The sequence below is a fragment of the Moschus berezovskii genome, chromosome 27 (genome assembly GCF_049115385.1).
Source record: "Moschus berezovskii isolate FMDL1 chromosome 27, NW_MosBer_1.0, whole genome shotgun sequence".
NCBI classification, from domain to species: Eukaryota; Metazoa; Chordata; class Mammalia; order Artiodactyla; family Moschidae; genus Moschus; species Moschus berezovskii.
In genome coordinates this window covers 19443586-19460133 of record NC_142486.1, presented here as the reverse complement: position 1 = coordinate 19460133, position 16548 = coordinate 19443586, and the positions used below count along the sequence as shown (strand labels likewise).

The window sequence follows — 16548 nt, the reverse complement described above, 5'->3', positions numbered from 1 at the left end:
TGACACCCTTTAGATTTGGCCATGTTTTTTTTTTTCTTTTACCCCCATCTTGTAGGTGGGTTAATCATTAATAAATCTGAGATTTTAATTTCTGAGAAAGGTGCACGGAGGCTTATGTGCCCCTTGCAAGAAACAAAGACAAGGGGCTTCCCTAGTGGCTCAGTGAATAGGAATCCGCCTGCCAGATAAATGCCCGAGACAGGGGTTCAATCCATGATTCGGGAGGATCCCACATGCCACAGAGCAGCTAAGTCCATGCACCCCAGCTTTTGAGCCTGTGCTGTAGAGCCGGGGAGCCCCAACCACTGAGCCCGTGTACTGCAACTACGGAAGCCTGCCTGCCCGGGAGCCTGTCCTGTGCAACAAGAGAAGACACGGCAACTAGACACTGCATGCTGAAACTAGAGAAAAGCCCACACAACAGTGAAGACCCAACACAGCCAAAAATAAATAAAATTGTTAAAAAGAGGCGAGAGAGGGGGCTAGCACAGGGCCTCAAAGTCCCACGTGGAAATTTGGAAATCAGTGTAATTATTTGATAATTATATTGAGCTGAAGGATTAAAAAAAAAAATCTTAAGTTCTTCTTTTTAAGACAAATGTTATCTTATTTGCTCCCTTAGAGCAAGGGTTGCACAGGCCAAATCAGCCTGCTACCTGTTTTTGTGAATTAAGTTTTATTGGAATACAGCCACGCACATTTATTTACATCTTACCTGTGGCTGCTCTGGCACTTGGACAGCAGGGCTGAGTAGTTACGACAGAGATCTTCTGGTCTGCCAAAGCTAAACTGCTTACTTTCTTGCCAGAAAGTTTGCTAATCCCTGTTTTAGAGTTGTATGTGCCTCTGTAAAGGAGCAGGGAAATCTTGCCTATTGATCCTGATGTCTCGGACTCTTTCCACCTGGGACAGTGCCCCCCAGCTGCCCCAGCAAAGGTTCATCTGCAAGTCACAGGCTTTCTGGGGCCACGACCATGTGAGCTCATTCTGTATAATCTCAGGGGCTCAAGACTGAACAGTCACAGATGCCCATCTCCAGGCAGCAGGCAAGAACAGGGAAAGTTGATCTTGTCATGAGCCAAAAATAAAGGGTGAGTGAAACCCTGTAAGGGTCCTCGGTTCTTTTTTAAAATTATTTTTTAATTGAAGTGTAATTGCTTTACAGTGTTGTGTTAGTTTCTGCTGTACAGCAACATGAATCAGCTATGCTGTGCTTAGTCCTTCAGTCGTGTCCAACTCTTTTCGACACCATGGACTGTAGCCCGCCAGGCTCCTCTGTCCATGGGATTCACCAGGCAAGAATACTGGAGGGAGTTGCCATGCCCTCCTCCAGGGAATCTTCCCAATCCAGGGATTGAACCCAGGTCTCCCGCACTGCAGGCAGATTCTTTACCACCTGAGCCACCAGGGAAGCCCAAGTGAATCAGTGTACATATATCCCCTCCCTCTTGAGCCTTCCTTCCACCCGTCCATCCCACCCCTCTATGTCATCACAGAGGGGCCTTGGTTCTTGGTGGCCCTTGGATTCTGTGTCTGCCCAGACAGGGAGTCAGGTGTGGATGGGAAGCAGTCTCAATTTTGGCCACCTCTGAAGCAGTTGATCACGTTGGATCTTTGAGGAACCCCCCTTCTTCGTGGCTGTTCCTGGCTGCCCCCCGGTGGCCACAGTCAGCCTTGGGCTTCTCCCTGCCTCCTGTGCCCTGTGAGATACTTGGGAGTGGTGTCAGAAGGGCCACAGAGAGTCGCAGAATGAAAAGTTGAAGCATCACTTGCCAGAGCCATTTTACCCCTTTCTGAAAGCTAAGAAAGAGGATGGCTGTTTGTTAAAGTCTCCCCGTATGCCTTTTAGAAACTTTCTTTTGACAGTGATCCCTTATTCAGAATTCTTAGGAGGATCAAGTGCCCGAGTGCCTGGGAAAGCTCTTTAAAAAGTAAGAAGTGATGTAGGATTCTGTGCTGTCCTTCATCTATTTGGTTTGGATTGTCCTTGTGGTATTCTGGAATTTTAGGCCTTTTGTTTTGTTTTGTTTTAATTTTTAGTAGCTTTTTGGACTGCACTGGGTCTTCGCTGCTGCTCACAGGCTTTCTCTAGTTGCAGTGTGTAGACTTCTCCTTGTAGTGACTTCTCTTGGTCCAGAGCACAGGCTCTAGAGCACCGGCTTGGTAGCTGTGGTGCTTGGGCTCAGTAACCCCATGGCCCGTGGAATCTTGCCAGACGAGGGATCGAACCCGAGTCCCCTGCCTTGGCAAGCGGATTCTTAACCACTGGAACACCAGGAAAGTCCCAATTTTAGGGTGTTCTCATTGCTCCGTACCTTGTGAGTACAAGTTCTTGAAAGGTGGTGTAGAATTTCTTAGCAAGTCATATCAGTGTATCCTTTCAACATATCCTTCAAATATCTTCAGACAGCTTTCACCTAGCCCTGCTCTGCAGTCATGCAGCAGATGTGTGTTGCAATTCCAAGAGTGAACAGCTGAGGGTGGGTGAGCCCAGCTTTCCTCTGATGGCAGGAAACCATGTTTCCCTTTGTTTTGTTTCTTTTTTTCCTTCCTTCTTCCTTCCCTCTCCTTCTCCCTCCTTCCCTCTTCTTCTCCCGAACCAGATCCCCTGAAATTTTAACTGAGGACCATTTTCCATGTGGGTGGATCTCCTCATTCTGTTCCTTGCCCTTAGGGGTCACCTTCCTACCGGGAGGTGCGTGCCCATGGTTTCTGCCCCCTCACTGTGTCCTTGGGCAGGTCAGCTCCCCGTTCTACCTGTCCTCCGTCTCTCATTTGCTGCTGCTCCTGTTCAGTTGCTAGGTCGTGTCCGACTCTTTCTGACCCCTTGGACTGCAGCACGCCAGGCTCCCCTGTTCTTCACTGTCTCCAGGAGTTTGCGCCACTCTTCTCCAGGAGTATATTGGACACCTTCCGACCCGGGGGGCAGGGGCTCATCTTCCAGTGTCATATCTTTTTGCCTTTTCATATTGTTCATGGGGTTCTTGCAGCAAGAATACTGGAGTGGTTTGCCATTCTCTCCTCCAGTGGATCACGTTTTGTCTGAACTCTTCACTTTGACCTGTTCATCTTGGGTGACCGTGCATGGCATGGCTCATGACTTCACTGAGTTACATAAACCCCTTCGCCCACAACAAGGCTGTGATCCACGAAGGGGCCATCTCTCATTACTGTCTTCATAAATGGTACTTTTACCTGCCAGATCGCTCAAGTCGGAAACAAGGGTATCATCCTTACCCCGCCTTTTTCTTTGTCTTATTCTACACCAGAGAAGCCTCCACCAGGCTCTGGATATCAGCCCCTTTCTGGGTATGTTGGCCAGGTTGTGGGGCGCTTTGTTTCTTGCTAAGTTTTAGGGCATGACTAGCTGCTCCAGGCAAATGGGGGTGGTGTTTTTGTCTTCACAGCTGAAGATGCATCTTAGAAGTACAGTTGAATTACATTGTGTTACAGCAGAGTGATTCAGTTATACATATATGTCTTTTCCCTTAGAGGCTATTATGTGACTTCCTTTCATTTTTCACTTTCATGCATTGGAGAAGGAAATGGCAACCCACTCCAGTGTTCTTGCCTGGAGAATCCCAGGGACGGCGGAGCCTGGTGGGCTGCCGTCTATGGGGTCGCACAGAGTCGAACACGACTGAAGTGACTTAGCATCAGCAGCAGCAGTGTGTATATATGGGCTTCCCTGATAGCTCAGCTGGTAAAGAGTCCACCTGCAATGCAAGAGACCCTGGTTTGATTTCTGGGTTGGGAAGATCCCCTTGAGGGGGCATGGCAACCCACTCGAGTATTCTTACTGGAGAATCCCATGGACAGAGGAGCCTGGCGGGCTACAGTCCAGAGTCGAAGAGAGTCAGATTTGCCTGAGTGACTAAACACACAGCAGTGTATTTATATATAAAATTCCCAGTTTTTCCCTCTCTTCTTTCCCCTTTGATAACCATGTTTGTTTTCTGTGTCTGTGGGTCTGTTTCTGCTTTGTACATAAGTTCATTTGTATCATTTTTTTTAAGATTCCACATATAAGTGATATCATATAATTTGACATAATATTATGTTAGTTTCATAGTATTATTACATAGTGATCTCATATTTGCATACATTTGTGTGTGTGTGTGTGTTCACTTGCTTAGTCTTGTCCGATTCTTTGCGACCCCATGAACTGTAGCACACCAGGCTCCTCTGTCCACGGGATTCTCTAGGCAAGAATACTGGACTGGGTTGCCATTTCCTCAAGGGATCTTCCCGGCCCAGGGGTTGAACCTGAGTCTCCTGTGCCTCCAGAATTGCAGGTGGATTCTTTACATCTGAGCCACTGGGGAAACCCATTTGCATACATTTGGGGCTAAGTTATTGATTGGACAGGGAGGAGAAGCTGGAGAGAATTATAGCACAACCAGTAGTTGACTGGATGGGGATATAACCACTGACTAAGCTAGAAAAAGCAAGAGGGAAGCAGGGCTGTGTGTGTGTGTTTCACACTTTTAAAAATTGTAGCCACAGTTAAAAATACAACTGTATACCCCTAGCCAGGACCTAAATCTATGTATGTATGTCTGTACACACAAGATACAAGAGCACCCACGATGCTCGCTAAAGGCAGGCCCCATTCTGAGTGTTACTCATGTGTTTCTTCTTTAATGCTCACAGCCCTATGAGGTGTTAATCATTTTCTTTACTTTTCAAATAAGGAAACGTTGGCCCAGGGATTTTAGTGGCTGTCCCAAGGCCTTACAGCAAGCAAGTGGTGGAGTGGGGATTTGAACCTTTCCCCCACCCCTGGGCTCCAGACTACCTGCTGTTTACCACCCCACCCCACCCCACTATATATCACAAAATAATGCTGATCCTAATTCCATGTGAAATTTTCTGATATATATTACTTTATTTCACCCCCAATCTGCTGGTTACAACCCAGCACATTGGTTTCTTGACCCTATCTAATAGGTCTCAAGCTGCGTTTTTGAGAAATACTCTCATGTCCTGCTTCCAAACCACCTTTTAACATTCCTGTGACCATTCTCCTGGTTCAGACTCCCCATCACTTCTCTCTTGGACGACCACAATAATCTTCTTTTCCGCTCCATCTGTTATTGATGCTGAGACCAAGTAAATTGGAGAGAACATTTTTGACTGTATCATTTCCCTGATTTTAATTAATTTATTGTTTATTTTGACCACTCTTTGAGGCATGTGGGATCTTCATTCTCCCAACAGGGATCAAACCCTTGCTCCCAGCAGTAGAAGTGTGAGTCTTAAATCACTCGACTGCCAGGAAAGCCCTCATTACCCTGATTTTAAATCCTGAAGCACCCTCATTGTTCTTTGGGCCCCTAAGACTTGGTACATGAAAGTGATCAGTAAATGTATGAGTAATAATTATATAAAAATTGCAGGTGTGCTCAGTCACGAAGTCGTGTCCCATGGACTGTAGCCCACCAGGCTCTTCTGTCCGTGGGATTTCCCAGGCAAGAATACAGGAGTGGGTTGCCATTTCCTTCTCCAGGGGATCTTCCTGACCCAGGGATCAAACCTGTGTCTCCTACATTAGCAGGCAGGTTCTTTACCATTGAGCCACCGGGGAAACCTTGTATAAAGATTACTCTGTTTTTTTTCCTCAGGATGAAGATCTTCTACCAAGAAAATATTTTGAAATAGACTTTCCGATGATAGTCACGAGAAAGCTGCACAGCATCAAGTAAGTGTGGCTTTGGCCAGAAGCAAGAGCCTGGTGGGATTCAGAACCAGCTTCTGGGAGACCGCAGGTCTGGATGCAGGAAACCGCACATTTCATCCCCTCCCTACTCTCTTGCTTGCCCCAGGGCCCTCATTCCAACGTATTGCACAGTCGTCAACAGGAAATATACGGTCCTTTGTGACTCTTCTCTCTATTTATGTAATTCCCTTGAACATTAACAAAAAAGTGACTTATAGTAGATTAGTAATCTGAATTTAAAAATTTGTATGGAGTATAGTTGATTAACAATGTTGTGTATTAATCTAAAATTTTGTGTATATTTTGCTCACTCCTTTATCCCTAGGGTATAGAAAGGTGCCTGGCCCCAGAATAGATACATAGTAAAATTTTTTTCTTTTTTTAAATAACAATAGCATATTTGTTTATTTATTTTTTTGTGTGCTGAGTCTTGGTTGCACTGTAGGCTTTCTCTGGTTGTGGCAAGCAGGGGCTACTCTCTAGTGTTCTGCAGGCTTCTCATTCTGGTGGCTTCCCTTGTTGCAGAGCATGGGCTCTTGGGCAGTTGGACTTCAGTGTTTGTGGCACTCGGCTTAGTGGCATCTTCCTGGACCAGGGATCGAACCCGTGTCCCCTGCGTTGTCAGGTGGATTCTCAATCACTAAACCATCAGGGAAGTCCATTCAGAATTTTTTGAATGAATGGATGGGAGGCTATATAAGAGATGTTATAGGGGCCGTTCTGAGTTCAGTTTTCAAGGAGTTTGGAAAGTTGTAAGTGATGGGTTTGCTAGTCTTTCCCAAGAGTTTTTCTTTGCCTAGCCCCATGTTAAATGCTTCACTTGGACGGTCCCCTTCAGTCCTCAGAGAAGACTCGTAAATTAAATGGTATCATTGACCCCTTTCTTGGAGAAAGCAATGGCAACCCACTCCAGTACTCTTGTCTGGAAAATCCCATGGACGGAGGAGTCTGGTGGGCTGCAGCTAAGAGTCGGACATGACTGAGCTACTTCACTTTCACTTTTCACTTTCATGCATTGGAGAAGGACATGGCAACCCACTCCAGGGTTCTTGCCTGGAGAATCCCAGGGACGGCGGAGCCTGGTGGGCTGCCGTCTGTGGGGTTGCACAGAGTCAGACATGACTGAAGCAACTTAGCAGCAGCAGCAGCAGCATTGACCCCTTTCTACAGGATGAGAAAACTGAGGCTCAAATAAGTTTAATTTGCCTAAAGTTACCTAGCTAGAAAGGGGTGGAGCTGAAATTTAAACCCCAACTTCAAGACCAAGGTTAAGGTTTTCCAACAGTTATAACCTACAGGTCCACTCTCCTTTTTATAGTGATCATGTAAATAAAATTCCAATTCTTACATTTAACCAAATTTTTGATAAGCACAAAAGTTTCTGCTTATCCTTTAGAGATGTCTAATTCTCACAAATTGCAGGTCATTTTCAAACTTTATTTTTTTAGTTTATCCTTGTATCTTTTGCCACTGCAGGAGATGCAAGAGACACGAGTTTGATCCCTCTGTCGGGAAGATCCTCTAGAGGAGGAAATTGCAACCCGCTCCAGTATTCTTGACTGGAAAATTCCATGGACAGAGAAGACTGGCAGGTTACAGTCCAAGGGATCACAGAGAGTCAGACATGACTGTGCGCACACACACATGAAAATAAGTTTTTTTACCCTTTCTAAATATAAAATTATATCTTACGTTAAATATGTTATATAGGTGCTATACTGTGATTCTGATGTTCTGGGAACACTACAAAGTGTGACTGAATACAAAGTGTGACTAAATACAAAGTGTGACTAAACTTGTTGGAACTCTTGAAAGAAATCAGGGCAAGTAGGCTCAAGGCCCAGGGTGGTTTTCTGGGCTTAAAAAGCATTGACATTTGTGTATGGTTGTTGGGATGTTGAACTTGGTTCTCTGATTTCTGATTTTTCGCATGGTCTATTTTTTTCTTTGGCCATATCATGGCCTGTGGGATCTTAGTTGCCTGAACAGGGATCAAACCCAGGCCCCTGGAAGTGGAAGCACAGAGTCCTAACCACTGGACTGCTAGGGAATTCCTTAGTTTTTTGCTTTCTTGACTGAGGGAGTTATCACATAAATGTTACTAAACTTTAGGTCTCAGTAAGAGTCAATATTTTTTAGTTTGTCTGTGAGAAATAATAAACGCTCTTAAAAAGTTCTGTTTGAGAAGAGGCAGGACACTAGTGATGACTTGAAAAATACTGGAACATTTGAACGATTCTTGTTAGCCTGTCTGTGGCTGTTTCTAAGTAAGTGTGTTGTGATCCGTTTGTGATTTGATAGCAGATTCTCAGCTTAGCTGACCTAACCTGAGACTCACATCCCCAGACTTTTACTGTGTGTGTCTAAGGTCAAGTGTGATTAAACAGATGACCGTTTGGCGTGGTCCTTCCTTTGAACACTAGTGATAATGGATTGGTCAAGGAGTCTGTTGGATATTTCCATAATATCTGATGGAAAAACCCGAGTAAACTTTTTAGCCAACCTGATATCTGTTTGCTGTGTCTGTATGAGTGTCTGTGTTTTAGCAGTAAGTGAGCTACTTGCCTCATCTTTCTTTTTCCCGTCTTCTGCAGACTGAAACCTCTTCTATCAAAACCCATTTTAGACTTGCATTCAGAGGACACACTTCAAATGGGCAAGTATCCGTAACCTAAGTCATACAGCCTGGGCTGTAGGACCACGTCAGCTCTTTTTTCCCCTTTTCTTTTTAAAGATTGCGTGAGAGTGTGTGTGTGTGTGCGCGCACGCGCGTGGTCACGTGCATGCTCGCGTCTGTCCTTCTGTTTCTACAATGTTCTCTTCCACCACTGTTACCAGGAAGAACTTTAAAATGATTTTTGGTATGACTCGGGCTTCCCTGATAGCTCAGTTGGTAAAGAATCCACCTGCAATGCAGGAGACCCCAGTTTGGTTCCTGGGTTGGGAAGATCCCCTGGAGAAGGGAATGGCTACCCACTCCAGTATTCCGGCCTAGAGAATTCCACGGACTGTATGTATAGTCCATGGGGTCACAAAGAGTCAGAGACGACTGAGCGACTTTCACTCACTTGGTATGACTCATCTTAGATGTCCATAGTTCCCCAATCCTAAATCTTTTTTTAAAGAGAATTTAAATTAGTTGTCAGCATTTCAAAAGTAGATTTTTCGTGAAGTCTTGATTTCCAGTTTTGCTTGGAAATATCAGATCTTGGAAAACATCAGACGCTGACTCCTGCATGGTGGTCGCTGGGCAGCAGCTGCCTTGGTTAGACAGGTCGTGTCCTCCCCAGCTCTGACCCCACCACCTGCTCTTATCTCACCCCTGACCTGCTTCCTGGTTAATGTCACCGGCTTGGCCCCTGCCTTTCTTTTTCCACTCAATTTTTTTTTTTTTAATTTATATATTTGGCTACGCCGGGTCTTAATTGCAGTACTCAGGATGTTCCATCTTTCTGCGGCATGCAGGATCTTTTTAGTTGTGGCATATGGGATCTAGTTCCCTGCAAAGGGATTAAACCCAGGCCCCTTCCATTAGGAGTGTGGAGTCTTAGGCACTGGGCCACCAGGGAATTCCCTCCCCTCAAGTTTTAAGTATGAATGCTTGCACCAACACTTTCCTCATTTCTTAAGCCTCTCAAATTATAGTAGAACTCTTCCAGAATGTTCCACCGTTCTTAATCTGTATCTGATAGAGACGTTAAAGGGCCTTATTAAAAATTCAAGTCAGAAAATGTGCTTAGAGAGGACTGCCTTCTCGGATGGGTGACATAGATAGCACAACAAATGTCAGATAATTAGGCTCGCTGCCTCTTTCACACAACCACAGTGCCTTAGACCCCTGCTAGTGATCAGATTACTAAGAGTTTCCACAGAGAATAATGTCTCCCCCGTCCTCTGTTGCCCTTATACAGATTATAAGTAGAAACTATTCAAGCTTTGTCATTTGCTGGCTGATTTGCTTTCTCCACACTTTGCCTATCATGATTTTCTATATGTTTGGTTAATATTTGAGTCAGAATGATTATCTGTAGTGAACTGTCTAGTACCTTGCTGGAACTTTGATCCTTTGGTGTAGAAACATTCGAAGGAGAGAGGACTTCCATAATCCTTCCCCTTATCCAAGATAACCAGTGTTCCGAATATTTTCTCCTAGAGATGAACAGTGTACCCAGAGAAAGGTGAATATACATATAATAAAGTACACACATAAATATAATCCAATGCCTGGTACATAAAAGATGCAGTAAATTTTTGTTGAATGAATGTCTAAACACATTGAATAAATATCTGTTGTAGTTTAATATGTATTTGTTGAATGAATCTATGCTTCTATATATGAATATAGGTTTATATGTAATTTTAATAAAATAATTTATACATACTGTTTTGTGACTTGCTCTTTTCATGACCTGCTAAATCATGACTGTCTTTTCATGTCAGTGTATATAAGTGAAGTGAAGTCTTTTAGTCGTGTCCAACTCTTTGCGATCCCATGGATTGTAGTCTACCAGGCTTCTCTGTCCATGGGATTTTCCAGGCAAGAGTACTGGAGTGGGTTGCCATTTCCTTCTCCAGGGGATCTTCCTGACCAGGGATTGAACCCAGGTCTCCTGCATTGCAGGCAGATGCTTTACCCTCTGAGCCACCAGGCGTTCCTTATTATTTCTAGTGGCTTTATAGCCATTTCCTCTGCATGGAAATTCCATTTTATTTAATCTAGTCCCTACCGATGGTCCCTGATAGCTCAGTTGGTAAAGAATCCACCTGCAGTGTAGGAGACCCAGGTTCGATTCCTGGGTTGGAAAGATCCGCTGAAGAAGGAATGGGCTACCCACTCCAGTATTCTTGGGCTTCCCTTGTGGCTCAGCTGGTAAAGAATCCACCTGCAATGCGGGAGACCTGGGTTCGATCCCTGGGTCCCACCAGTATTCTGGCCTGGAGAATTCCTTGGACTGCATAGTCCATGGGTTCTCAAAGAATCCAACACAACTGAGTGACTTTCACTGCTGGTCATTTAGATTGCTGCCTTTTTATGTTTCTGTATTCAACAGTGCTGTGGAAGACACATGTATGTGTGCATATTTGCAGGAATTGCTAGGTTGAAGGATTGTGCATTGTGAATTTTAATAGCTTCTACCAAGATGATCTTCAGAATTCTTTTTATTAATTTATGTGTTCACTAAGTAGATGAGGATACTCTTTCTCTAAATCTTCACTAATGCTGGATATTTTCATATATTAAGTATTTTTAAATATTGGTAGAAATTTGTCAGTCTGATTAGCTGAAATGACGTCCTGTTGTTTTAAAATTTTATATTAACTTTGAGTGCTAGTGAGTTATCTTTCATTTCATTAGCCTTTGGGAATTTCTTTGTAAATTTCCTTTGCCCAATTTTTTCTTCAGTTGCAATGTTTCTTTTCTTTTTTTTTTTTTCAGCTTATAGGAACCCTTATAAAGATAGTATTCTTGTTTGTTTTTTTAACTCTGTGTCTTAATGTGGGTAAATTTTCCAGTCTTTATAGTTGTTGATGTTGCCATTGTATTGAGAAAAGAGAAACTGAATAAAAAATAGATGAAAATTAAAATGCAAATGAAAATCTGAGAAAAGTGATAGGTGATAATAAAAGAGACAGAAAGTTAAAAATTATCCTTTTTCTTCAAACTTGTGGGTCTGTCATTTTAAGAATCACCACTGTTTATCAGTAAGAAAGAAAGAGTGTTGACAAATTAAACAGATACATTAACAACTGTTAGATGCATCCTGATTTCAGACATGTTAAACTGTTAAAAAAAAATGCATCTTAGAATTAATGATAGATGTTTTCTTAAGCTGAAGTATTCATAGGGTAATAAATTAGAAGTAGATAAATGGATACACAATGAAAAGTAAATCAGGATGAGTTCTTAAAAAGCAAGTCAGCTTCTATGACTTTTCTGCTTAAATCTTCCCAGAGCTGAAATCCACATGGTTAATCCATCAAATGGATGCCTCCTCATTTTATTTTCGAACACAGTAACTAGGATCTCGCCACGCTGCCCTCCTGCTGTCCTCTGACTGTGCCAAGCCCTCTCTCATCTTCAGACCTTTCTTTTTTCCTCTCCGCTTGGTCTGGAATTCTTTCCCCCTAATCTTGCCTGATGGGCTCCGTGTCGTCATGTGTGTCTCCTTTCAGCTGCCACGTTGTACTCTATGCATACTCTTCTCTTGTTGCTCAGTTGTGTCCAACTCTTCGCGGCCCCATGAACTGCAGCACACCGGGCTCCTCAGTCCTCCATTATCTCTTGGAGTTTGCTCAGATTTATGTCCATTGTATCAGTGATGCCATCTAACTGTCTCATCCTCTGTCACCCCCTTCTCCTCCTGCCCTCAGGTCTTCCCAGCATCAGGGTCTTTTCCAATGAGTCATCTCTTCCCATCAGATGGCCAAAGCATTGGAGCTTCAGCTTCAGCATCAGTCTTTCCAGTGAATATTCAGGCCTGATTTTCTTGAGGATTGACTGGTTTGATATCCTTGCTGTCCAGGGGACTCTCACAAGTCAGTTCTTTGGCACTCAGCCTTCTTTATGGTCCAGCTCTCACATCCATACATGACTACTGGAGAAACCATAGCTTTGACTATATGGACCTTTGTTGGCAAAGTGATGTCTCTCCTTTTTAATATGCTGTCTAGGTTTCCTGTCCTCTTTTCTTCGTAGCCCTTAATACTCCGGTGTTATCTTAATTCTTCATTTGGTCTGTGACTCACTGTCTCCCTCTCTGAGGGGATAAGCCTTGAGAGCAGGGGCCCTTCCTGTCTCATTCAGCACTGTGTCCCTAGCACCCAAAACAGTGCTTGGAACACGGAGATTGTTAATGGAATAAACACATACCCGAAGGCTTGAATGAACAAACATCTGTGTTTTTGTAATCCATCTCAACTCCTGTGTGGAACTGGATGAATATAAAGTAAAAAGGGCAACCCAATCAAAACATTTCCAAATATCAGGCATTTCAGCTGAACCCTAAGAAGGAGAAACTCTAGGGAGAAGGTTTTCTCAGTCAAGGCAAGTGCAGGCAGGGGAGCGTGCAAGGATGCTGAAAGCCCAGCGTGACTGAACCTGGCAGTGGGGCAGTGTGTATCAGTGAAGCTGATGAAGCCATCAGGGACTGCATCGCCTACCTAGGATCTTGTAGGCCAGCTCAAGAAATCTGGACTCTGTTCTAAGGGAAGTGGGATCCTGTTCCCACAAGACCCCCCCCCATCTTTGTAGTGCTCTCCACACTTGCCCACTGTTCATCTTCCCTGCCGGATCACAGGCCCCATCGGGCAGGACAGTATCTCCCTGTTCATCCGCTTATTCCCAAAACTCAGTGCTCCGGACATAGTGAGAGCTCAGTAAGTGTTACCAGGTGGACTGATGGAGAGACAGACCAGCAAAACAGACCAGATTTCTATGTGGTCCAGAAATCCACCTGAGGCTGAATCCATTTTACAACATGCTACCTCACACCCCGCCCCCTTTTTAAATTAAAGTGTTCTAGGAAAATCTGTAGACCTGAAAACACCTTGCAGTCCTAATAATGCGTCTGTCGTTGAAGACATACAGTCAGTGAGATTGATGGGCTTCAGTCCAGCTTAACAGCACATAGGAACCCATCTCTTTTAAAATGCTGACGTGGAGGTGATGGAAGAGATCATGACTCATATGCACTGTGGATTCTTTGTGTGTGTGTGTGTTTATGCCTTTTATGGGCATGAGTTTGACGAGGCAGGTAATTAAAACCTGTGTGAGCTTTTGCTCTGAAACAAACCACTGGAAAGCACATGACTTAAAATAACAACTGTCTGTTTAGCTCACCATCCTGCAGCTTGCCAATTTGGGTTGGGTTCATCTGGGTTGGGGACTTCCCTGGTGGCTCAGATGGTAAAGAATCCATCTGCAATGCAGGAGATCCGGGTTTGATCCCTGGGTTGGGAAGATCCCTCAGAGAAGGGAATGCTACCCACTCCAGTGTTCCTGAGTGGAGGAGCCTGATGGGCTACAGTCTATAGGGTTGCAGTCAGACACGACTGAGCAACTAACACTTTTCATCTGGGTGTAGCTTCTCAGCACCTGCCTGGATTTAATCATCTGTGTCTGGTCTTCACAGAAGAGCTCCGTGACATCCCAGGCATTGGGTCAGGCAAGGAGTCCCTACTTGCCTTGGATCACAGCACCCCTAAGTGCCTCAGTAAACTTTTCATAGTGACTCTAGGTTACAAAACATATCAACAATTCTGTTTATTAATAAGTTTAGGCTCAAGCATTGTAAGCATTTATATTCTAACAGCTTCTTCATCATTTGAAAAAAAAGACGCATACAGTTTAAGAACAAATGCTCTTTTAATTTCCTTCTTAAATAACCACAGTTACTTCAAATGGGATATATGCTCCTGTCAGGCATGCCATGACCTTACCTGGGGGCAGGTGGGACACCACCAGCTGTTCCTCTTGCAATATTGCAAGTGATGTTTGAGCGGTAGTGGCATTTTTTTTTTTAATCACAGTCATATCTGAGAGGTCAACTTTGCAGAGATAGGGTGTCATTAAAAGTGCACAGAAGTCTCAAGTGGACACTGTGACTGCTTTGGACTGGTGGTTTGCTTGTGTCTGATCCATGTTGAGGGGTCTCTGTGTTCCCGTCAAGAATTTATTAAAGCATCCTGCTCTGCCACGTTGGTTGTGCTGTCCCAGGGCACCTCAGGGTACACAGTTTGGAAACCATGGAGCTTGCACTTTAAAAATAATTATTTTTGGTTGCCCTGGGTCTTTGTTGTGGTGCACGGACTCTTTGTTGCTCCGTGTAGGTTTCCCCTCACGGCAGCAAGCAGGAGCTGCTCGCGGGGTGTTCATTGCAGTGGATTCTCTTGTTGCAGCTGCCGGCTCTAGAGCATGGGCTTCCATAGTTGTGGCACACAGATTTAGTTGCCCTGCGCCATGTGGGATCTTAGTTCACAGTCCAGGGATCGAATCCATGTCCCCTGCACTGGCAGGCGGATTCTTAACCACTGAACCACCAGGGAAGCCCTGGAGCTCACTCTTGTACATTGCCCTTAATATTCGATATAGCCGTATGAGGTTGCCATTGTTTGAATTTTATGTTTAAAAGAAAGGTAGGCGTGAGTGGTATGTCACATGACTGGGAACTGGCAGAATAGAACTTTGCTCTTAGGGTTGTTTTGACTCCAAAGTCCGTTCCTCTGCTGATGCACTCCAGAGAATTTTCATCTTGGGAACCATATCCTGTTAAGTTTCCCCTGTCTGAGAATAATTAGAACGATTCAATAATTTTTTTAAACTTCAGCATCAACTAATGATCTTTGAATTTTTGTGTGTAAGTCTAGCACAGCATTTCTCAACCTCAGTCCTCCTAACATCTGGGGCTGGATAATTCCCTGTTGGGGGGCTGTCCCACACAATGTATAATGTTTTAGCATCGTCCTTGACCTCTACCTACTAGATGCCTCTAACATCCCCCAGTTGTGACAACCAAAAATGTCTCCAGACACCACCCCGTGTTCCCTGGGGACAAAGTTGAGAGCTGCTGCTTGAATGAAATGATAACCAAACCTGAGGAATCGGATTTTTATACTTGTCTCGCCATTCTGCCCTGGTATTAATTTGTTCTTAATTTTTTTAAAAAACCATGTCTTGATGTTATGTCTTCAGGACTTCTCCCTCTTACATCCTTTTAGAAGTCAGTCCTCTAATGATTGATCACAGAGAGAGCTACTGGTAGCAATTTAATGTTTTAAATCAGTGTTAATTGGCTTTCCAGAATTGGGTGGGTACCAGCTGTTCCTTTAAAAAGTTGTTCTTATGTGAATATCACACAAAATGCCTTGAAGTCCCCTTCTGTTTTTTTCTTTGGAAGTAGAATATAGAAATGAAGGGATTCTGAATCTCATTTTGGTGAGAAGGTCTTTTTCTTTTCTGTTTTCAGAAACATTCTAAAGGCACCAAGGTTTTTCTGTTGTTTTTTTGGTCTCTTGCCACTGTTAGATTTTCTAAAAATGGTGCATTTTCCTAGAATAGTAATGTGTGCTCAGTGATGTCTGGCTCTTTTGCAACCCCATGGAGGGTAGCCTGCCAGGCTCCTTTGTCCATGGGATTTTCCAGGCAAGAATTCTGGGGTGGATTGCCATTTCCTTCCCCTGGGGACCTTCCTGATGCAGGGATCGAACCCAAGTCTCTTGAGTCTCCTGCATTAGCAGGTAGGGTCTTTACCACTGTGCCACCTGGGAAGTCCCAGAATAGTATACCTTCCTTGAAACTTACCCTGGGCCTGTATCTTCTTTCTGTTTCTTGTGAAATGAGGATCAGACATTCTTCAAGGGCAGATAATAGACTTTCTATTTCTGTACAGCTTGAGTAGCCCCTGACTTCTGAGGATCATGACAGGTGTGGTGTTTGTGTGATTTAGAGCATCAGATTATATCGTTGGTGATACTTTGGGGTCATCGTGTCTAGGGCTTCCCAGGTAGTATGCCAGCTTGCCTGGGAATACAGCTAGGCCACTGCTGGGTGCACCCCAGGTCATTGCCCTTGCAACTCTGCCATACCTTATGCTCAATTTTTAAGAGTAATTATCACCATGTGCAATTTTCCCCTTGCATATACCTTTAGATCCACATCTCTTACTAAGACGGGTCTCTTGTGAATTGCATGGTCCGAGGGAACCACGTGCTTCAACATTCTGATGACCTCCCTCTCTTTTTTTGTGGTCAGGGATGGAAAACCTCAGCTTTAGTATCTATGTTATTTGTCAGAAGGCTCACAGGCATTTGAGAGTCATTGCTTGTTTTCA

At 44.1% G+C, this 16548-nt stretch overlaps 1 protein-coding gene across 1 annotated transcript in view; it reads left to right on the top strand.

Annotated features, from left to right (window-relative positions):
• The window catches only part of LCMT1 (leucine carboxyl methyltransferase 1), a 66668-nt gene that overhangs the window by 28834 nt on the left and 21286 nt on the right, over positions 1-16548 (top strand). Inside the window, exons 4-5 of the mRNA XM_055409710.2 lie at positions 5625-5701; positions 8314-8375. Coding sequence (XP_055265685.2) covers positions 5625-5701; positions 8314-8375 — 139 coding nt within the window. The remainder of the gene's footprint in view (positions 1-5624; positions 5702-8313; positions 8376-16548) is intronic.